The sequence below is a fragment of the Musa acuminata genome, chromosome BXJ3-6 (assembly GCF_036884655.1).
Source record: "Musa acuminata AAA Group cultivar baxijiao chromosome BXJ3-6, Cavendish_Baxijiao_AAA, whole genome shotgun sequence".
Lineage (NCBI taxonomy): Eukaryota > Viridiplantae > Streptophyta > Magnoliopsida > Zingiberales > Musaceae > Musa > Musa acuminata.
In genome coordinates this window covers 13763989-13786725 of record NC_088354.1, presented here as the reverse complement: position 1 = coordinate 13786725, position 22737 = coordinate 13763989, and the positions used below count along the sequence as shown (strand labels likewise).

The 22737-nt window shown below is 36.3% G+C and overlaps 2 protein-coding genes and 1 long non-coding RNA gene across 11 annotated transcripts; 2 read left to right on the top strand and 1 right to left on the bottom strand.

Moving 5' to 3' along the window:
- Positions 1–1669: 1669 nt before the first annotated feature.
- LOC103988135 (protein WVD2-like 7) lies at positions 1670–11660 on the bottom strand. Of its 7 annotated transcripts, none has more exons than XM_009406666.3 (10): positions 11487–11659; positions 8963–9088; positions 6436–7164; positions 5625–5963; positions 5050–5114; positions 4855–4950; positions 4558–4648; positions 2607–2687; positions 2048–2133; positions 1670–1944 (listed from the first exon to the last, which is right to left on the bottom strand). In XM_009406666.3, exons 2-10 carry the CDS (start codon positions 9032–9034, stop codon positions 1920–1922), a joined length of 1584 nt encoding a protein of 527 aa, XP_009404941.2. In that variant the 5' UTR covers positions 9035–9088; positions 11487–11659; the 3' UTR covers positions 1670–1919. The 7 variants fall into 7 exon arrangements, with proteins under 7 accessions (XP_009404941.2, XP_009404944.2, XP_018683899.2 ...); XM_009406669.3 differs by lacking the exon at positions 11487–11659 and adding an exon at positions 9802–9922; XM_018828354.2 differs by lacking the exon at positions 11487–11659 and adding an exon at positions 9886–9907.
- Positions 11661–11663: 3 nt separating this feature from the next.
- On the top strand, positions 11664–12251 carry LOC135640066 (uncharacterized). Its single transcript, XR_010497146.1, has 3 exons — positions 11664–11902; positions 11975–12076; positions 12151–12251. It is a non-coding gene; the product is annotated as an uncharacterized LOC135640066 (long non-coding RNA).
- Positions 12252–12694: 443 nt separating this feature from the next.
- LOC103988134 (uncharacterized) lies at positions 12695–22685 on the top strand. Of its 3 annotated transcripts, XR_010497804.1 has the most exons (14): positions 12695–13111; positions 14708–14854; positions 15025–15051; positions 15501–15591; positions 15993–16036; positions 16518–16616; positions 17529–17586; positions 17674–17726; positions 19639–19740; positions 20078–20143; positions 21055–21176; positions 21257–21428; positions 21770–21891; positions 22343–22685. XR_010497804.1 is itself a non-coding variant. In XM_009406664.3 (13 exons), exons 1-13 carry the CDS (start codon positions 12971–12973, stop codon positions 21839–21841), a joined length of 1194 nt encoding a protein of 397 aa, XP_009404939.2. In that variant the 5' UTR covers positions 12695–12970; the 3' UTR covers positions 21842–22102. The 3 variants fall into 3 exon arrangements, 2 of the variants coding, with proteins under 2 accessions (XP_009404939.2, XP_009404940.2); XM_009406664.3 differs by lacking the exon at positions 22343–22685 and having other exon boundaries at positions 21770–22102; XM_009406665.3 differs by lacking the exons at positions 19639–19740; positions 22343–22685 and having other exon boundaries at positions 21770–22102.
- Positions 22686–22737: the final 52 nt, after the last annotated feature.

Sequence of the window (22737 nt, the reverse complement as noted above, 5' to 3'; positions counted from 1 at the left end):
TTCAAAAGCTGGCCAGATGTTATGTAGCTTTAGGTGCATAATCATATGAATTTTTAAGTAACTAGACAACAATCCAGGGTGCTTTACCTCACTGTGACATGAGAAAAAAAAACAGAATATTGGTGTCAAGTCACTTTAAATAAGCAACATAAAACCACCATTTCTCTAACCAAGCAGTAGAATCTTGTATAGGTTTAGCATGATAGCTAACAGAACAATGCAAGTAAAAATGTCCCAAGACAGTGAGATCAACCCAAAAATCAGGTGAAATATCATCACAGCTAATTCGTTTGATGATAACAAAAATGAAGCTACAGCCTGAGAACAACCATACATCTAAACTTCTTCCATGACAAGCAAGTAACATTATTATCTTTATTAAGAAAAGAACTTTCAATTACTTTCCATTTATGCTCTCCTCAACATTTATAATATTTTCTTAACCAAATCGCACTCGCACCCCATACAAATTCCGTAACATGCTCGGTTAGCTTTTACTCGAGAGCACATATACATCGCTCTTTTGGAACTTCCTACCTCAACTACCTCACGTTTTAGAAGTTCTATAGCTCATAAATCTGCAACAGAAACTTCATTGACAGCTCCAAAACTACTTACGATCCAAGAGTTTCGCTCATTTCTCAACCCACAGAGGCGAAAACGCGTACCTTTACAATGTAGGCAAGATACAGAACTCATCACCCACAAAGAAAGAATGAAATCTAGCAAATGAGAAGAGACCACTAAAGGCGAAGGAAAATAACTTTGGCAATACTCTGCAACAGTTAAATTATACGACATACTCGAAGAAAAAAGACGAAAGAAAAGATGAAAAAAGGACGAACCTAGAAAGAGATCAGAGCAACCCGGAGCAATAAAAGGGATGAGAGGGGGAGAACCCTAAACCTCAAACACTCCGGGCCTCTAAGACTGGATCAAACCAGGCGAAGCGGGGCTCGGAAGAGAGCTCGGAGGAAGGGAATCCCGATCTAGCAAGCGGTCGAGGGGATTCGGGCGTGTGGAGGGACGAAGGAATAGCACGAGCGACAGCGAGTCGGAGGTGGGCAGAGGCGAGAGAGTGAGAGAGAGCCGAGGGCGTTGGGTTTGTTGGCGGCAGAGTCCGTCACCAGCTGTCGGATGGCTCGACGTCCGGTTTGGTGTTTTAGGCGGAACGCCAAGCCGAGGTGGCATGTGGCAGTGTTGCTTTTGTCCCGTGGTGGGGAAGCGGGCGTAGTCCCCGTCCGTTGACCGAGTCATTCTCGTAAGAAAAGACAAAATAATATATATTCTGACATCATAAAAATGTCACAAAAATTAAAAAAATAGAAATTACTAACCTAAAGATAAGAGAAAAGATATATTACAAATTAAAGAAATCAAAGTTGAACGCACGTAATTATAAGTTTTACTTTATCGAAGAGAAACGATAAGAAATGTATTTATCCGAATAGTTCTAATCTCGGAGAAATAAATATACTGCACATATACTTATTTGCTGATCTGTCGACAAACTTTAGGCAACGGTTAGTCCCAATAGCAGCGGTACAGTGAGGTCTAGTTTCGATTCTATCCCTGATTAAACTTGAAATGTGCAATTATCAGGTTACCTAAAATTGCATTTTAATTGAAAATTTGATTATACAAGGCGCCAAAACTTAACCATCATAAGTCCGTGTAATCTAATAATGCATAGCCCTTTGAAATCTAAAAATACAGCCATAAACAAGGGTGAGTGGTTCAGCTTACAAGAATCTAGGAGGTCAACAGATGTCTGGTTCATATGGTACAGAAGCAACTTGCACAAATCAAGGACTCAATCCTGGATAAGTGCAAGAGATGCAGTAGGGGCAATGCAGATGCAGGTGATACTTAAAATGTAGTTTACTTCCGTCACAGTTCCGGTCGCTCTAGAAGTCGATTCATCGCCACGGCGGTATCGCTCTCCTGTTGTGAAGAGATGAAAATATCACAAGTCAATCATACAAAAACGAAAATTCAGATATGGTAATAGTGTAGGGAGTTCAGTTTTGGTAAAAGAATGATGCACCTTGTCTTCCTCCCATCGAGTGAAAGATCATCGAGCCCTGGTTTTCTGCCACTGCATGATATATCTGCCTCTCGGGTTGAAAGTACCTGCGATTTTAGGAGAGTGTGAGCTCAGGGCGATACCAGTAATGAGAAACATGGTATGGTAAAGCTGCTCTGTTCAGAAAGAGAATAGTAGGTAGACTAGGTACAACTTCATCTAATTTGAAACAAGCTTTAGCTCATTCGAAAATAAATGTGGATCCTACAACCTAAAACATGGATAGAGATCAGTCCAAGAGTTAGCAAGTCTTAGCCAACCAAATGGAAATTATAAGTTCCACCAATTAAAATTGTGGATCAAAGTAATCTTGGTCTAGAAAAAGTTAGTCTCTAGGATAAAAATTAAAGGGAAGTACTGAATTAAAACATTACAGAATTTTAAGGCTGCACAATCCAATGAAAAAGAAAATGGAAAATGAAGTCCATGATGTGTTGTCCTACAGTTTCTACTACAAGCATCATGATATGGACTAAAAAGAGCATATTATTGATATTTGCTACATTATACAAGTGTTAACCTTCTTAGTTCCCATTCCAGATGTGGAAGGGCCAGTTGTCTTTCCAGTAACTCTTTGAGACTCCCTCATTCTGGCATGTCCCTGTTGGATATTTCAATGAGATTCATCATAATCGATTTGTACAATATGTAAAAGAAATCCATGTTTTATGAAAAGTTCACTTCCAAAGGCTTCAATTATTATACTCTTAAAAGCACTTGAGTTTGGTTACAAGTTTCCAGTGAAATGTTGAGCATCTTAACATGCTCACAAATAGTGATTGTCACTTCATGACATGGTACATGGCAATCCTATTATTTTAACATGCTCACAAACAATAATTGCCACTTCATGGCACAGTACATGTAAGTGCTATCATTTTAACATGCTCATAAATAGTGAGTCACTTTATGGCACAGTACATGGCAGCGTATGGCAGTGCCATTTTGGCCAGTAGGCCCTCCATGCCGGCTGGCAGAATGCATTTATTAAATGTCTTGCATATATGCAATGTCTCTAGACATGTGGACAATGAAATGTTTTATCCCACTGGATTCACAGCAAAAGTTAGTACTCCACAAGAAAGGACTTGAGCATGTTGATGTACGTTTTAAACCTGTAGACACTTCCATTTTAATAAGAAGAATAACTTCTTATTAAAATGAAGCAGATATTGAAACAGAACCACTATTTCAAGATTCTTACAGTGTTACGGTCATGATCAAGAGCAGAAAAAAGTAAATAGGAACCAAAACAAAAATAAGCAACAAATTACTTGTTAAGAAATTTCTGCAAGCCTTTTCCCTATCCATATTCCAGTACAAAAGAAATGAATATCCAACCCACATAGCAGATATCGTAGGTGCAGGGCATAGAACAACTCCAAAATACTTATATCCGAGCAGATTAAGGCAAGCATCAATATGGTAATTTAATATAATTATAATCAAATACTAACAATACCAATATAAGAATTTACTAATTTTTTTCCTTTACTCGAGCAATTAACACCACTCACAAGACTCCAAAGTTACCCTGTGATTCTCTCACAACCTTGCATCACCATTCACATTTGACATGCAATCATCTATTAACTGCATATTGACTATTAAATACTGACCATTTGCATAGCCATCTGGTTTATAGCTCCCATCATGCTACTGGATAATCCACAGTCCCACTACTCTTTATTGCTAAAGCTAGATGGACCCAGAAACCACGGGAGATATCCTTAAAAGTACATCAAATTATTAGGTACAGCTAAACCCAAAAGATCAAAATTATTAGGTTATTGGCCAACACCATCATTAGACTAGCCACTCCCATGTGACAAATAAATAAATCAGATAGAAAATTCAGATGCACCTAGGCCAAGTGCAACTATGTTACAATGATTGTCCTTTGTGTTCACAAGCTTGAATTAACATACTGGAAGTTGACCTCCGTGTTTTGGAAGAAACTAATGTTGAACAGTGAAGAATTTTATTATACCATTACAGAAGCCAATTTGATCACATCAAATCTCAACCTTTTCATTTATTGGAAGTTGGAAAATCGCATTAGACAAAACTACAGAAAGAAGAAAAAAAAAAAAAATTTACCACAAGAAACACCTTCACAGATGATGGTGCTTCTTGTATCTTGTAATTATACTTTCAATCGAACAACGGTTGGTGTTTTTATAAAATCAACAAAAAGAAAGTTCATATACATTTTTCTCTATTACTATGATTATTAGGGAATACATATAGGATTTAAAGTTGCTTCTTTATTCTGGTGCACATAACTAAAACCTCAAAAGGAATTAGGAAAATGAAATGACTGTTCTAAAAAAAGTAACATTCCCAAAAACTGCATGGAAAAGATAGAATAGTAACCAACAGCTTTATGGGGATTAATTTATGTTCTAAATACACGAAATTGATGCAATCTAAACAAAGCAAAGTCAGCAAAACAATTCATTTTTCATTACCTCATTTTCATTGGTTCCTTTGGCAGTTGCAATTTTGTACTCCGTTCCACCATTACATGTCGATTTGTTCCTAGCAGGAAGGTTAACAGACCTGAACGTCCAGATCAAAGGGGGTTTCAGATTCTAAAAAGTCCAGTTAATTAGTGAAAAATTATAAGACAACAAAAACTTACTCAAGTGAGAAATTAAGTTACAACTGAGAAGGGGCAATCTTATGTACCAAAATTGCAGAACTCAGCAAGATACAAAATTTACTAGGTAATATAAAACTCAAAAAGGTTACATAACAATTATCACCTTGACTTGGGTGGCCCAACATGTGACTCAGTTATTTTCGAGCTTGCATACCGACTGTCCACAGCCAAAGGCTTCTTTTTTACTTCTTTTAAGTCCCTAAAATTTAAAGCAGAACAATAAGGAACAATATTTTGAGGATCTAAAGAGCAGGCAGTATCATATTCTGAATATGTTAAAAATATATTTTTTATCAACCTTTTAATTTCTGCTCCTCTTCTGCTAGTTATTTCACTAGTTGCGGACGTTTTCCTCAACATATTCTGTGAAAAAGGAATAAGCATAGACAGACCCAAAATATTGTTACTTTGGAGATGATAAGAGGAAAAAAAAGCTACTCATGCCACTAAGAGAGGACAAAAAGTTCCCTTAGAGATAAATTCAATTCATATGAAAGAATCAGTGAAATTTTACAGCAGATAAGCAAATACATGAAGGTTGATCAACTACTTTTGAAAGAGTATTTATGCCCATTGAATAGTAGTTAAATAACACAAACAAAATATGAGAAATATATACTAGCAAATCATATATACAACTTTAACAAGATTGAAACTTCAATAGTATTTCACTTGAGATGACTAAATCTGTCAAAATTAATCAAAAAAAGCAGCCCAAATCAAATGATAGGAAATAATCAAAACATGTGGAACTTGGACGATCATATCTAGTAGTCATGAACACTAAGCACTGGATGAAACTATCATAAGCACCAAGCACTTGATGAAACTGTGTTATGACAAGCAACATGCTAAACATTGCATGAAATTCACCTGTACACTTAAACCACCCTTAGCATGACTTAGTGATGATGCTTGGTTGTTTAAACTTCCAGGGTCCAGCTTTGCTGCACTTCCTCTACTGTTTGCTCTTCTTTCCATTACAAGAGTAAATGGACCTGGGCTGGTGATATTAGAGCAGGCTTCTGTAAGTGGTGCTTTTGAAGCATTCATGGCAGTCCTAGCATTGCTTTCTATTCTACTAGCTGTACTCTTGCATGGAGTTTGATTGGCCATCTTTTGTGATGGATTTTTTAGTACCTTTGATGGCCGAACCACATTTAACTTAGTTTCCCCCTTCACATTTTGACCATGTCTAACTGCAGCAGAATCCTGAACACAAGAAAAAAGGATAGCCCAATTATATAAAATACAAAGAGAAGAGTGCAATTATTTTGACACACTGTCCAATTTTCATTACTTTGCATATTTGCCTTTGATATTCAAATCTACTTAAATAAAGCTGCAGTTTGGGCTAATGAAAGACAAGTTGGTAGAAAAATAATGACTAGATCAACATAACCTTCCCACAGTAATTGATACTAGATGAATCCATCCAATAGTCTAAATGTCCATGTTAGGTTTCAGGAATGTTCCAACAACAATTCTTAATATCCCATAACAAGTGTATAGTGATCAATAAATCCAACATACACCACTAAACTGATACCTATGATTCATTCAATAGCTTCTTAGCATTTTCTAGAATTTCTTATGCTAATTATTGAAGGGAAATTGTCCAACCTATCTATGTGGAGATTAATGGTCAAAGAAAATAACTGCAGGAGAGCATCTGCCAACACACCTTAACATTAGAAAGTGATTTATTAGCCAAAGATTTTCTTGACTGCAACTGACGAGACTTTGTTTTGGTAGCACTCGATGCTGTCTCTTGTGTAACACTTCTAGACTCAAAATTTGACACGAGGTTCTTATGTTTCTGCAAGGTCTCTTCATTGTCAAGATTGCTGCTACAATTTGATACAATCTCCACATCTCCTGTAAGTGGCAATGAGGATTCTGTTTCCAATGGTTGCACCAGCACAGTGTCAATAGAGGTTTTATCTGGCTCAGTTTCTTGCAAAATTCCTCTTGAAGAAGTAGGATTTTGAAATATCGATTCTGGATCCAAGCATCCTTGTTGAGGTCTATTCCAGTTAATTTCCTGTTCGAAGCTTGGACCAGGTTTCACTTCTTCTGAAGATTGACCAGTGTTTGCTGCGGCATCTCTGGCACTTTCATCTAGTGAAGCTGCTCCATCTTCTTCTCCACTTTGGCTAGAAATACTGCCATCACCACTATAATCCAATGTGAGTTCTGTTTGTTGATTCTGTTGAGCCTTCATAGCTCGAATCCTTCTATAGCGCTCTTCAAAATATGCCTTCTTTTTGGCAACTAACCCATTGAACTTCTCCAGCTCCTCCTGACACCTGTTGTGAACAAACACTGACTTCCTTTCCCATGACAATGATTCAATTGGAAATCTTCCAAAAGAAATGGAACCGTGTTCAAGCATTTGAGACACTGAGGGTTCCTGAAAGAACCAGTAAGCAGTAATTACCTAAAACAATGGTATCCGTAACTTTCTGCAGAATCATAGGAAATATTTTCTATATAGAGAAGAGAAACAATCGCCAACATGACTATGTCATATTTTACTGACCCTTTTTAGGAAAAAAAAAAAACCTAAATAATGGCATGCTCTGTTAATTCCAGCTTTAACATAGGGAGTTGCATGCAATATCTACAAAACTAGAAAAATCCACCAGACCAATTACAAGTAGCCATCAAATACTGCAAGTTTGGCTTCTCAAATTATAAAGTAAGATATGAAGCAGATCTGGATTTATCCTTATTAGGCAACTCAAATGTTCCAAGTAATTTTCACCTGGAAAAAGGAATGGAGTAGTCTGTATTACACATCCTATTTAACATGTTAACTAATTTCAGAATGTTAAATTTGCAGTTTTATATACTGACTACCAAAATGCACAAAATTGTTAGCAAATCTTAAATTTTTAATCACCTTCAATCCATCTAAAACCTTAAGACATTGGACGAAACATGATCTATTAGTTTATGTTGTTAACACTCGCCCTCACATGTGATTGACAAACTGACTCAAACCCAACACTTGGAGATGCATATTTCTTTTCTTAATGTGCGGCATGAATAAGATGTGAACATTGGAACATCCACTCTGATATCATCTTAAAAATTCAATGACAATTATTTTATCCAAAAGTTTAAGCTAATAGATGAGACATGATCTATTTATCGATATTCTTAATAGCAAAAGAGAATGCAAGAAAGGAAAATTTATATTAAAATAATACATAAAAGGAAGAACATATGCTACAAATATCAGCTATGTCAAAATGGTGAACTGATTTTTAAAATTTTCAACCAGCCCACTTAGTCCCCATTGTTTTCCCTTGTGGGAACTTCCATTTCAATTACCCAACGTTTTTTGGGACTAAATCCCCAACATCTGCAATGAAAGAAAAACTCTTGTACAACCTAACAAAGGTCTAATACATGTCATTCTAAGTACAACCAATCTATCTTAACGAACATGTAACCTTTCAAGCTTCGAAAGTTTACAGGAACTCCTTTTTCCTTTTCATTAAATCTTCTGTGCCTGTGGTTATAAGATTTGTTCACAATGCCCACTTTATTTTAGTTCATGATCCCATGGTTCCATTCTTGTTTTTCTTATTTTTAATGCATCATATGTAGTTCCATACTTATGCCAATCACCAATACATTTGTTTGTTACTTTTATTTTAGAATGTTTTCTTATTTCAGCTAATAAAAATTAGTGTATATTTCGTCATCATATTTGTGGATTATGTACATCATGTACTTTGGTTTGTTTTATGGTACCTCAATCACACACTTTACTTATGTTTCTATTTTTTTTTCCAAATTTTGTATTTGATTTTTGTCATTATAAATTATTGCTATATTTATTTTGTACTAAATTCATATCCACAATTAATAGTTATATTAGCACAAATTGAGCACTGTGTTCCTCCTCGTTCCTCGATAAGAAAATTGACCCCCCTTGCTTGTACATAAATGGCAAAAAATATTCACTCTATTTATGACCATCAATAAACATTAATCACTTTTGATACTGTTTGAAATTTGAATACTATTGATAGCATTAGGAATTAAATTTCAAGACAAAAAAGCTACAATATGATATGATGCAGTTGTTCAACGCCATCAGAACAGCAACTGAAGGAAAAATTAACTTAAAGGTGATCAAGAAGGGAAAGAGAGAGAGAGAGAGAGAGAGAGAGAGAGAGAGAGAGAGAGAGAATTACATGAGACTCATCTCCTTCAGGCAATTCCACCTGTGACCAATCTCGGTATGCTTGATCAACATCAGTTGCCATTTGATTACTTGTCAAGTTGAAGAAGTTGCACACCTAACCATGGAAGTTGCACAACTACATAATGGTCAAGAAAGTCAAAACAATCAGTTATTGAACATACAAGAGGAAATTTGAATATGCTGTAGCATCAGAAAAAGAGAATAAAACACTGAATATTGTTGATGGCTAACTCAAACAGTAACTACAAGACAAAAAAATTGTGGGGATGATAAACAAAAACAATTGAAAATTCTGGTCTAACTAGATATTGAAAAATTCTATGCATTATAAACATGTAGCAGAATGCTATAACATTCATGAAAACATCTAATACACTAACACAGATTTTGAAGTAATTGGGAAAATAACAGATCTCCAAATCAATGCAGTTCTTGTTATTTTTTCAAGAAATTGCTTTATTGTTCGTACAAGGTTTCAACACCTTTTCTTCTAACCCTCTCACAACCTTGGGTTCAAACATTCCAACTCTAATCAGTTCATACAGACACCTCAGCCCACCGAGCCACTTCCATCTCACTACCAGGAATCTGAAAATACCACTGCCAAGCCCAAGAACAGGGTATGAACTCAGAATTTTGGAACGCCATTTTCCCACTGAACGACACTTCACTAAGAGCACGAAGTAAAACACACAAAAAAGTGTTCAGCTCCGCCATAAACATGTAAAACCAAGACTCCCAATAGTAAAATAAAGAGAAAAGTATACTATGGAGAGAAGAAGGCACGGACAGGAGCAAGGCAAATCCTAAGCAACAAAAAATCATTACTTCGAACTTCACTAGGAAGAGAAAATAAGAGAAAGGAGGACAGATTGCATTAATTTCTTCTTGTCCGCTCTTCTCTTCTCATACCAAAAAATCAAAAGAACCCGCCCGAGCTGACCCGCAATAAATCAACCGACAAGCCAGTACGTACGAATCCAATAATGATATGGATACTCTACTGTGTTTGTCCACCAGAGTCAATTGTTTAACCAGGAACCCCGCTGAACACGCTACGACGATGATGGATGCGATCCAATGGCAGATAGATAGATTTGGGTTCGATATATGTGGATTTGGATCCGCTAAATGGGTTATCGGATCCATTGGCTACTTTTGTTTTCAGTTCGTGAAGGGCCATGACGGACCTTCCCTAGCGGAAACTGCCGTCTGGCGCCGCAGTAGACCATCATGGCCTGCGAGAGTGGATGGAGTAGAGTTCCTGCGCACCGCTGTCTCCGGCTATTCCCGGAAGTGTATCTTTTGTCCTTGTGTGGAGCAATTGAGGCAGACCACGTGCCGTGATGTATGGGTTGGGCGGACATGACCACACGATGAACAGGAGCGTTGATTTGGCGTTATGTTCCTTGCATAAAGGCACAGCCAAGTTGGTACGCAGCCCACCCTGTGACCACCTTAGCGATAGACTGTAAACAATAGATCCACCTATTTCTATTATTTTTCTAGAAGAAACAGTATGCTTCTTCAAATCATGATCGGGCAAAATTATCATGGCAAACCTTACTTTTAGAAATCTGCCAGAATCGTGTCCCCTTTGCCTCAGTCAGCTTCGTTCATCTTTTCCGGAGTAAAAGCGCCCGTCTGGTCTCCAATCCACTTCCACTAAGATTTGTATAGCTTGATTCCATGTGGACGCATGTGCATCTCAATGGCTGGATAGAAAGACGGGTGCCAGAATAATTTCAATAGAAAAAGTTGCCTAGTGCACGTCTTTTGACGAATCGCATCCTAATTGTGGGTTGGGTGTGGTTCGTAGCACTAGACTGCATCTTTTTCTTGTAAACAGATTTTAACCTTTTTACTCCCTGGCCCACAGAAAGGAAGTGTCTAAGCCCCCCCACATATCATTAACGCATCACCCATCTACCTCGCTTTCATCCTACAGCGGCAGCTCAATCAACCTTCCTCGGCACATCGAACGAGATGAAAAAGCCATCACACAAAAGGTTCACAGGCTTCACCTTACAGCCCACCGTGACAGCTGCGATTCGCCAAATCATCATCCCTTCAGTACTAGTTGTTGGACTTTAGCCATCAAGCGCTACATCAGCCAGAGACTCGTGACGGCACGCTATTACTAGTTACAGGACGACGGATCCGATCGCGTTTCCCCGCTAGAAAAAAACAGACGTTCGCAAGTGGACCGACGGAAACAGATTACGTCGTTTCCCCAAACCCCAGATTCGAACAGCTCACTGAACCGAGTTCATCTCCCAGATCGAAGTGGAAAGGAATGGAGTTCTTGAACCCCTTTTCCCCTAAATCCTACCTCGATTTCGGATACATTTCCACTCATCGAAACGCTCTTTGTTTTCCTTTCCATTTCCTCGAATGTAGTCCTCAAACCAGTTTGAATCCAGCACCAAGTTACCCACCGATTCGAGAACTTTTCGAACAGAGTGAAGGAGGTAAAGCAAGCGACAAGAATGAGAGATCCGGACAACGCGTACCTTCTTGGAGACGTAGGGTGTGATCCGACGAAGAGCACTTGGATCCGAGCCAGGGAGGAGAGATCCACGCAGTCTGCCACCAGAAGAGAGGAAGCAGGAGAGATAATGAGGAGAGCGAAGTGGAATGAAGAGCGTTAAGCGAGCTCGTCCATGGACTCGAGAGCTAATAACACGGATGGGGGGACAGAGAGATCAGGTGAGAGGTTTTTTATGTTTGGCGGAAAGGGAGGAGCAAGGCGGGATCAGAGAAAGGGCGCAGAGATCTGACCGTCGATCTGGATAGGTTCCTGATGTGGGTCGTCGGATCGAAGCTTTGACCAAGAGACGCCCGGTGCGACACTCTGGTTCAACGCATGTGCCTCGTGGCTAATTTATTGTGCTGTATTCCGCGACATCCCCTAATCCTTGTGCGCCCCGTAAGTGTTTCTTTGCCTCGTTGAACTGTCAATAGGCTGGGATCCAAATAAGGTGACACGGTAAATACACAGGGCGAGACTAAATTGTTTCTACTTGAAAATGTTGGCGGCATCAATTGAAATCGAGTCGATTCCGACCGGCCCGGACCGGACCGGACCGGACCGGACGACCAGGTTAGATTAATTTTGACCTTTTTTGTGAAAGTCAATATGGGGTCAAAATTTCCCACTCGAATTGGCATGTTCAGATGTTCCTGAGAGATGGGAGGAACGGTGGGGCAGTCCATCAATCGAGTACGGAGGCAGGATTTGAGTAGGATTGGGCTCACTTCCAAGCCAAGACAGGTTTGGCCTTTTTGCCTCACTTTAGGAATATTAGTAGGATTTTATGTCTATTGCTACGTTCGAGTGGTCAGCTTATTGATGAATTAGGAATAGCAACTCGTACAACCTATATAAAAATTATAAAGTGAAGATTTACTTTTTATTTTTCATTTTAACATTTCTGCGTAGTATTATTATTTTTAATGTCTCCAACTAAACTATCCATTGAAATTGAGTTGCTTTATTTGACTATTTACATTTGATCAATTGTCTCTTTCTATTATTTAGAATCAAATCATTCGTTCAATTTGCAGTCACAGTTAAGATGGTTAGAAATAAAAGAAAATTACTCAATCTAATAATTCAATTATATTTTATATTTTTATAGTATGATCGTTATTAATTTTTTATCATAAAAAAAATACTTTACTAGTAAGTGTCATAAAAAAGGGACGATAAAAATAAAAGAAAAAGGAAAAAGCACCCGTAGAATTGTCGACCAGAAATCGGGGGGAGGCGGACAGTTGTCGGGGACCGCGTCGCACCGGCCACACGCCCCGCCTCGGCGCCTCCGCCGCTCGGCCCATGTCCACAAAAAGAAACCGAGGGAGGGCGTGACCGTGCAGAACACGACGGAACCCTTGAAACCCCCCACGTCCAACGTCCAATCCTTCCGATTTCGGTTTCATCCTCATCCGCAATCCTCAGCATTCCGTGTCGGGAAGCCCTTACACCTCGATCTACATGGCGGGGGTTTCGGATCTTGCGGTGTCGCGCGGGTGGGGGCGGGGCTGGACGGTCGCTGGTGTGGGGAAAGGGTCGGGTGTTCGTGCTATTGCGCTTCTCGATCCGAGCGCTAGATGGAGGGTTCCGGTCCGTCTTCAGGTTGGACTCCGACCTCGAACGAACCCTGTCTTTGTTCTTTTTTGGCTTAATTAGACACGATCTTCCTTTTCGTTTGATAAATTTCCGTTTCAGATGAACTAATAAAACGAAATCGTCATCATTTGTTAATAGAATTATGGTTCTTTACGGACAAAAGTTGTGAACTTGTCGGCTAATTTTGGCTTTCCAACTCTTCCCCTTTCCTATCAGTGATGAAAGTTTGTGTTTACCGTTGGAGCTGCTGCCCCCAAAACTTTCGTCCAGTCTCTTGTTCATGTTTAATTAGGGTCTAAGATTCTGGGTCATTCTTTGATTATCTTTTTTGCAAAATAAAATTAACAATAATTAAGGTATGGAGACTTGCAGTTTCATGTGAAAATTATTTTGTCTATCTAGAAATTTCAGCTGGATGTACTTTAATTCTAAACTTACAGTAATCAATGATATTCGTGTAAATGTTTGCCAAGAATTTGCTCTGATCTTATCTTTTACAATAAGCAATAAGCGTAATGTGTAAAACCGATATTTCAATATATTGTGTTTACTAGGATAACTAGTTGGTGTGTTTTATTTGTCATCCTTCTATTTGTCTTTTAAAACAACAGTTTGGTAATTCTGATGCATGGAAAGTCTGAGTGGTTATTTCATTGGTGATGAACACATTTCATCATAAATCATATTCTAATATTGGCATTGGTAGTGTTGGTACCAAGGAATGCAATTTTGGATTCTGGACTTGCACTTGTTGATTAAGATCCATGTTTATGAGATCTGGTGTAGTTTTACACTGCCATTTGGTGACCTAATGCAAGTCTCCATCGTTTTTATCCAGGATTGGGCCCTAACAACATATATAAAAAAAATTATGTTGTTGAGATGAGAATATTGATGTGGATGTGTGGAGTTACTAAGAAAGATCAGAAAAAAATATTTTTATTCATGAACAATTAGGTATCGTTTTGATCGAGGAGATGGAGTAGTGGTATGAGGAGTGATAAAGGAAGACCTAGAAAGATTTTAGTAGAAACTATAAATAAAGATTTAAGTATTCTTGACTTAACTAAACATATGACTTTTTATAAATTTAAATGACAACAAAAGATCCATGTAGTCAACCTCGAATAATTGAGACTTTCGGCTTTGTTGTGGTTGTTGGACTTGTTCCAGTCAATGACCGGACTGATATTGGTTCAGTCCGCGTGTGTACCAATACATAGTATGTCGGGATGTACCATGGTCCAAGGAGAAAAAGGAAGACGAAAGACAAAGGAGGAGGAAGAGGGTGGACAGACGATAGCATATGATGGTGGTCGAGCAATGAGGAGATGGAGAGGGCCTTTAAAAGATTAAATCCGCAAACTGGACCAGACTGGACTGGTCCAAAATGGGGTGGTCCATGTATTGGTTCATGCTCGAATCGGTAACCTCGAGTCACCAAAGATTGGTCTGGACGAAATCGAGTTTGTTGTTTGATGCAACCTTTTGCTTATTATCATCATCACTGATTAGATGATTGGAAAAGGAGAACTAAATTTGTTTTCGTTACATTGAAGTCTCATTTATTGTCATTTACATTCATATTTTGTTTGGTTGCAGGATTACACATGCCATGTTGGTCGATTTTCTCTACATGATCCAAAGATAAAATATGCTTCATCTCATCAAAGATTACATGCGCGCATGGCGTTAGTTGATGATAAAATTGTTCAGCCACCTAATGTTGTGAAACCTAACTTAGCGCTGGTCAGTAATGAATTTATTAAGATTATGCATTATAATATTTAGAACATCGGAGCTAGCAGTGACATAGGAAACATCATTTTGCGTAAATACATGCAATATATACGATAAAGAATTTCTTATTATTGATCATAACGATTGTTTAACTTGATATTTCTTTTAATCTTATGCAGGCATATGATCTGGTCCAAGGAAGCCTTGTAAGCCAATTGCTAATTCAGTCTCCTATTGTTATGTTAGATGCTTATTTGCTTGTATCTTTGTCCTTGCATTTAATTTTTTGTTGGAGGCCACTACTCCAAATGGTCGAAGTTGATTAAGTCAGACGTAAATTGACTTTACTGCTACGATTCATCTGAAGTTTCAACTGTATATCATTATTAGTTAGTTTTTGTTTATCAAAACAACCATTTGATTCGTTATTCGATCTTCTTATCAATTTGAATTAATTTGTGTGTCTATGTTGTTGCCATATTAACTTATTTGAAAAGTTATGTGTTGTATTCACTTTTATAGTCACTTTTTAAGAGTTTCAAACTAAATTATATGATTTAGTGGAGTTATGTGTTGTATTCTCTTTCTATTTTGGAGTGCCCAGGTGGAATCCTTATTGACTACATAGTTTAAAAACTTACTACTTTTTGTGCAGGTAAGTTGGAATTCTTTTACGGACAAGTCAATACCTGATCCACCAACTGCTGTTCTCCTGCATGGAATTCTTGGTTCCAGGAAGAACTGGGGTGAGTAAGCTACTTAGGCTTACAAGTTGCTGACTTTGTTGATTTGAATTGTTTCTTAAAAGCTACCATAAGATAGTTATCTGCCTATTTCTTTATTGCTTTATTCAGTTTATGAAAGCATGATTTTGTTATCTTGGCCTGGTTATTAGCTATCTTTCATTATTCTTATGCATTTAATTGAAAAAAATAGTGCAATGCTTTCCAGATTTCTTTTTCAGTAATGCCTATGCTTGGAATCCTGAGGCTTTGTAATTTGTCACAAATAACTATTATAGTGTAAAAAAAAATCCATCCAAATATATATATTTATATATCATGATGGTGAAAGTGAAATTAGATGCAAAATTTCATAAGTTATTCTATTCGGTTGATGCTGATGATTTGTGGTTAAAATATTACAGGGTCTTTTGCTAAGAGATTGGCGCAAGAGTTTCCGACGTGGCAGGTATGTCACAAACTACATAAAGCTTGACCAGCCTCGTAGCATCTGTCCACATGTTTGTTGATATCCAAACTCTGACCTAGATAATAGCTCCTCCACTGAGATAATAAGCAGCTGTAGTAAACTTCTCTTTCTTCTTGTTTCTCCATGCCTTTACATGGACCGTTCTTTAGAAATGATTCCTTCCTACATCTAAGTGATACATTATATCATTTTCTGTGAAATTGCTTGTCTTTGCATGTGTTCATAGCTAATGCAAGTCTATGCAGCATAGCATCTCTTTTAACTGTTGCTTGTCTTTTCAACATAAAGTTGAGTATTTAGTTGCATAAAGTTATTTTTTTTTTAATTTTGACAACCTCTAAATAAATATTGGTAGAAACACAAATACCTAATATCCTTGATAGTCCTCAAAGGATGCATCTTATCAATTATTTGTTCTTTTCTTTACACTTCTGTTGTTGCTATACTCTTTTAAATGCAGTTTCTTTTAGTTGACTTGCGTTGCCATGGTGAATCGGCATTGATAAAGAAAAATGGGCCTCATACTGTTGCCTCAGCTGCACTTGACGTTTTAAAGCTTGTAGGTATTTTATAGCCGCCACTTAAATTTTGCACAGGTTATTTTCTGCATTTCACGCACTGTATTCAACTACTTGTTTTTACTTGGCGATATTTAGTATATTTTTATGTCTTCTAAAAGGTTAACCATAGAGATCTAGTGTTGTCATGTCAGAATAATTTTTTTCTGAAAATCCACATAAATGGTAGATGATGATGTACCTGATGAGTGAGCAACTCAGATCCATGGATTTCTGAGGCTTCATACTGTTGCCTCAGCTGCACTTGACGTTTTAAAGCTTGTAGGTATTTTATAGCCGCCACTTAAATTTTGCACAGGTTATTTTCTGCATTTCACGCACTGTATTCAACTACTTGTTTTTACTTGGCGATATTTAGTATATTTTTATGTCTTCTAAAAGGTTAAACATAGAGATCTAGTGTTGTCATGTCAGAATAATTTTTTTCTGAAAATCCACATAAATGGTAGATGATGATGTACCTGATGAGTGAGCAACTCAGATCCATGGATATTGGTCCAACTTATTACTGGCATGCAATAAACCATATTAAGTATGTCAATACTTTAAGCCTTCAATCAAGTCTTTTATATACTTCTTTTTGTTGATATATGCTGTATTTCAATATTATACATTACCAATTAAATCTGAGAGGGTTCAGTATGGTGTAGGAACTTGAGTGTTGATTCCTTGATCCATATAAGTATTGTATCTCAATGGTTATAGTACCAGCAAAATTAGTATCCGAAATTTGTTTTTTTTTATTCTTATTAGATATTAACTATTTGGTGCTTTGCTCTTTTGTTAAGCAATTACTTCTTAAATTTTCTTATTGTTAAATTTAACAAGAAAATTGTTAAATTTTCTTGTTGTTAACTCTTTTTTTATTATCTGATATTTTTATCTCAAAACAGGTTGCACAACTTAGAGTGACACCTCGTGTCTTAGTTGGTCACAGCTTTGGCGGAAAAGGTATTTCTTCACTATTTTGGTTGTTTATTGATGATCATTCAATTTGTGTACTCTAATGTTATTTGCATTATAATTGTCTTCTATCAGTGGCCTTAAGTATGGTAGAACAAGCTGCAAAACCTCTTGCTAGACCTGTCAGGGTAAGATCGTAGTTTACTTGATGCTTGCTTGTAAATATATGTTTATACAATAATAACAACAACAACGAAGCCGTAAGTCTCAACTATTTAGGGTTGGCTACGTGGATTTTTTATCGTCATTGAGATCTGGCAAAAGTCATATACTCAGTTAAGTTTAGAATACTTAAATCTTTATTTATAGTTTCTATTAAGATATTTTTAAGTCTTCCTCTAACTCTTCTCATATCACTAACATTAATTATTTTCACTTCTTCTGATTACCGCATCTAGAGGTCTCATAAACACATGCTCGTACCATCTTAAACGATGTTCTCTCATCTTATGGTATATCGAAGCGATACCTAGTTGTTCAAGAATAAAGGTATTTTTTTTCTTATATTTTCTAATAACTCGATATATCCATCTCAATATTCTCATTTCAGCAACACAAACTTTTTGTATTTGTTGTTTCTTAACTGCCCAACACTTAGATCCATAAAACATTATTGGTCTCACAACTATTTTACAATTTTTTTTTTAATCTTAAGGTATTCGATGATCACACAAGACTCCTAACGCCTCTTAGCATTTTAACCATACGATTTTTTATTCTATGAATAATATCTTCATCGATCTCTTCATCTTGTTGACGATCTAAAATACCTGAAGCTTTTATTCAAAAAGATTTTTTGTCCATTCAACTTAATTATATTTTCTTATATATATATATATATATATATATATAATCACTAAAATTATATTTTTTTATATTTAATTTTAGTCCTACTTAATCTAAAATCTTTAATTTTTAAGACTTGCCACTATAGCTTAAGTTTATAATTAATTCCACTTAAGCGCTCATCAATTAAGACAATATCATCAATATATAACATATGCCAGGAGGTCTATCATATAAGTGACTAGTAAGTTCATTTATTATCAATGTGAAAAACTAGGGACTTAATGTAGATCTTTAATGTAATCTTATGCTAATAGCAAACTCATCAAACACACTCCCTATAGTCTTAACTTTAGTAGCTATTTTCTCATACATATATTTAATAACATTAATATAATTAATAGATACACCTTTCTTTTCTAAAACCCATAATAATAAATCTTTAGGAATCCTATCATATGCTTTTTCTAAGTTAATAAAAATCATATGCAAATCTTTCCTTTTCTCTCTATACTTTTTATTAATTGTCTTAATAAATAAATAGCTTTCATGGTTGATTTTCCAGACATAAAACCAAATTAATTTTTAGAGATATTTATTTTAAGCGTTATCCTACTTTCAATAATTTTTTCCTGAAGTTTTATAGTATGACTCATGAATTTAATTCATCTATAATTTAAACAATTTTGTATGTCACTTTTATTTTTATAAATTGACACAAAAAAGCTCTTTCTTCATTCATCAAACATCCTTCCGAATTTTATAATTTTGTTAAATAAGATAGTTAATTAAGCTACTCTCTTGTCCCTTAAACGTTTCTAGATCTCAATAGGGATAACATCATACCTCATACTCTTTGCTATTTTCATCTTTTTTAATGCGTCTTTTATTTCATTAGCTCTAATTTTATGAGCAAAGCTATAATTATTAAATCTACCACTATTATTTATCGTTAAATCTAAGTCATGTGTGGAATATTCATTAAATAATTTATAAAAATAATTTTCTTTATCTTTCCTTAATCTCATTATCATTAACAAGTACTCCTTGATCTTCTCTTTAATGAATCGAATATTATCTAAGTCCTTATACTTTTTTTCCTTAACTTTGACGATTTGATATATTTCTTTTTCACCATCTTTAGTACCTAATTTATTATAAAAAATATCATAAGTAATTTAGAGCTTAAGTTCTTACCATCAAAGCCATAAGAAAAATACATAATAAGTAAAAAGTTTGACATTATCTTAAAAGGTTTGGGTTCTTGATGCTACTCCCGGGAAGGTTCGAGCTGGAGGAGATGGTGAAGATCATCCTGGAGAATTGATTGCTTTTTTGAGTATGATGCCAAGGCAGGTGTGTTTCTTTGAAAAGAGTTCTTCTCATTGTCCCTAATGCAGAAGAAGTTATTGGTCCTATGCATACTGTTTGTAATTGAATTTTAGGTATACCAGTTTACCAACATATAAAAAATTCAATCATGTTATTGATATTTCTTGGAGCTGGGTTCTTACTTCTTAAAGCTTCTTGGAAGTAAATTCCTAGCTTACCTGTGAACTTCTAGGTTTAAAAATTGCTCACCAGTCCACAAAAATTAATCGATTGCTTTTGTTGTCATGATACAATGTGTTTTCTGTGGATTCTAATTCTTAATTGCAAGATCTGTACACTTTAATGCTTACATGCTTATCAGGTCTCTTCAAAGCAGAATGTTGTAGATGCTCTGATTCAGGAGGGATTTTCTAAAGACATTGCCCGGGTATGAGTAACCTCAATGCTAACTCCCTTAGTTAACTACAGTTTCTTATATAAACTTGTACTCTGGAGCCTTGTATGTTCACACACATTCACCATCAAAATAACAGAGCATGTTGCCAGGATGTTAACTTGTTTTTTTGGTTTTATATGTTAAAATATGGCAATGTGGTTGTATTTTTCGAATGGTTCCTTAGACAAATGCTTCATATTATTCTCTTTCCAAATGGCAAAGACAGTATTAATTTTCGTAATGCCTATGCATTCATTTATTGTTATGTTCAACATGAGGTTATCTTAATGATTGTTGAGGATCTATCTAGATGAAAATTCGAGCATATCACCAATTAAGCTAAGTTTGAATGTGAGAACTTCACTCTTATGTTATAAGAAAACCAACCTAATCTGGATCATTTTCAGGTAAAGATTCAATTTACTAAGTTATTTGACATGATGTGAAGTGTGAAGATTAACACTAAGCATAGCCTGTTATTTCCATGGTGTATGAGAAAAAATTGAAATTGATGCAGATGCCAGTTGATCCAGTTTACTTCTGAATGATGTAACAGCTCTCTAAAAGTACATCAACTTTGGTTGAAGACATGCTTTCTTTCTGTATTTTTTTTTTTCTTGCTTCTCTCAGTACAAATATATTTTTGGTTTTATAGGCTGTGAATTGGTCCTTGTGGCCATAGAGAAACTAGAGTAAACATGCTAAAGCTAGAGTATAAATGAAAATCAAACATCTAGTTGTTACCGTCAGGTATATGCTACACTAGGAGACACCTAGTGTATCTTTAATTGAAATTTTGAATAAAAGGTATAGTTTAAGTATTCTGCTTTGGTTACCGCCATCGGTTTCTAGTTAATGTATCATCCATTGAGCATGATCTTTTTAAAATGTTCTTTTCCTAGTGGATGGCCACAAATCTCCGGCCAGTTAGTCAACCTGGTTCACCATCATCGGGCTTCTCATGGATTTTTGACCTCAAGGGCATTGCTGACATGTACAAGTCCTACGAAGAAACAAATTTATGGTATAGAAACATTGTTTCTAGTTCACACTGTTACATAAATATCATTAGCAATTCCTTATGTCTGATCTACATATTGGCAGGGAAACCGTGGAAAATGTCCCTCGTGGTGTTCATGTGAATTTTTTGAAGGCTGAGAGAAGCTTACATAGATGGGCTCTTGAAGATCTTCGAAGAATTCGTGCTGCAGAAGAATTGGCTGCAGATGAGGGAGCTGGGGTTCAGCTACATGTTCTTGAAGATGCTGGTCACTGGGTATGTTTCCTACATTCTTGTGTCATTATGTTTCTCACCATTGTTATTGATGTGCTGTTGTTTGGGAATGTTCTGCAATTTGTCTGCTAGACAATGAAGAGTAATTGAAAAAAGAAAAAATCCAAAGGTGGAAAATCATCATGAAGGATATTGTTGGTTTTGGTCCCGCGAATGCTGTACATTTATAATGTTCCAAATGAGCTCCACTAGAGTTATCTTCTATCCTAGGCATTTCACGGATCAAGGAATATTCGACGAGAAAATGTTATAGGCATATTTAATCATTAGCATATAGTTAGCAAGTTCCTGTGCACTTGACATGTAATGTTTTTTGCTTTCAGGTGCATGCTGACAACCCTGATGGGCTCTTTAGGATCCTCTCGTCTTCCTTTCTGGGATTGAGAACACAATAGCAGGAACTCACATGATTGTATCAAAATGGTCACCTTGGGGAGCAACACTGGTAGGCTATTAGTATGACTTTTATGAGTTTTCGCATTGACAATGTTTTCCTCATCTGCATGATTTAATTGATTAATATATCTTTTCTTCATCCTTACCTTTTAGTTTGCATTTTGTAACATGTTTGCTACTAATGATAGTTGTTCATTGTATACACACCTTTTTGGTTGGTTCAGAAACAACTTATGATATATTAAATTCCTTTTCGGCCATGCTTCAGCTTGTATCATCTGTAGTTTGAACAGTTTTGTTTGAAGCAATTATTTTGCACCTAAAGCTGAGTACAATTGGGTGATTACTGAATGTGATATCCGCTCTCGATTAATGTAGAACTTCTCTGATGATTTGTTTTTGGAGAAATTGTTACAATATATTGTGTTGTAGCTCATTCAACATTTATCTGTATTTCTTCTGTAAAAGCTCAAGATTATCGATGTTGTTAATTTTTCTAGGTTTTCTAATGCACAAACAAACATGTTGCTCCAAGTACATAATTCCAGAGAGCAGTGATTAGTATCATTATCTGATGGTTGTCATTTGAGACTTCTGCACAATCATGCTTCTAATGCACAAACATGTTGCACCAAGTACATATTTCCAGAGAGAGCAGTGATTAGTATCATTATGTGATGGTTGTCATTTGAGACTGCAGCACAAATATTTCTAATGCACAAACAAACATGTTGCTCCAAGTACATAATTCCAGAGAGCAGTGATTAGTATCATTATCTGATGGTTGTCATTTGAGACTGCAGCACAAATATTTCTAATGCACAAACAAACATGTTGCTCCAAGTACATAATTCCAGAGAGCAGTGATTAGTATCATTATCTGATGGTTGTCATT

Excerpts from the sequence above, each read along its gene's own strand:
- LOC103988135 (XM_009406666.3), bottom strand. The coding sequence starts at position 9,034 with ATGGCAACTGATGTTGATCAAGCATACCGAGATTGGTCACAGGTGGAA. Across the intron at positions 7,165-8,962 it reads CTGAAGGAGATGAGTCTCAT|GAACCCTCAGTGTCTCAAAT; the intron begins GTAATTCTCTCT and ends TGGTTCTTTCAG. Across the intron at positions 2,134-2,606 it reads CTGGAATGGGAACTAAGAAG|GTACTTTCAACCCGAGAGGC; the intron begins GTTAACACTTGT and ends CTAAAATCGCAG.
- LOC103988134 (XM_009406664.3), top strand. The coding sequence starts at position 12,971 with ATGGCGGGGGTTTCGGATCTTGCGGTGTCGCGCGGGTGGGGGCGGGGC. Across the intron at positions 16,617-17,528 it reads CACTTGACGTTTTAAAGCTT|GTTGCACAACTTAGAGTGAC; the intron begins GTAGGTATTTTA and ends ATCTCAAAACAG. Across the intron at positions 17,727-19,638 it reads CTCTTGCTAGACCTGTCAGG|GTTTGGGTTCTTGATGCTAC; the intron begins GTAAGATCGTAG and ends TTATCTTAAAAG.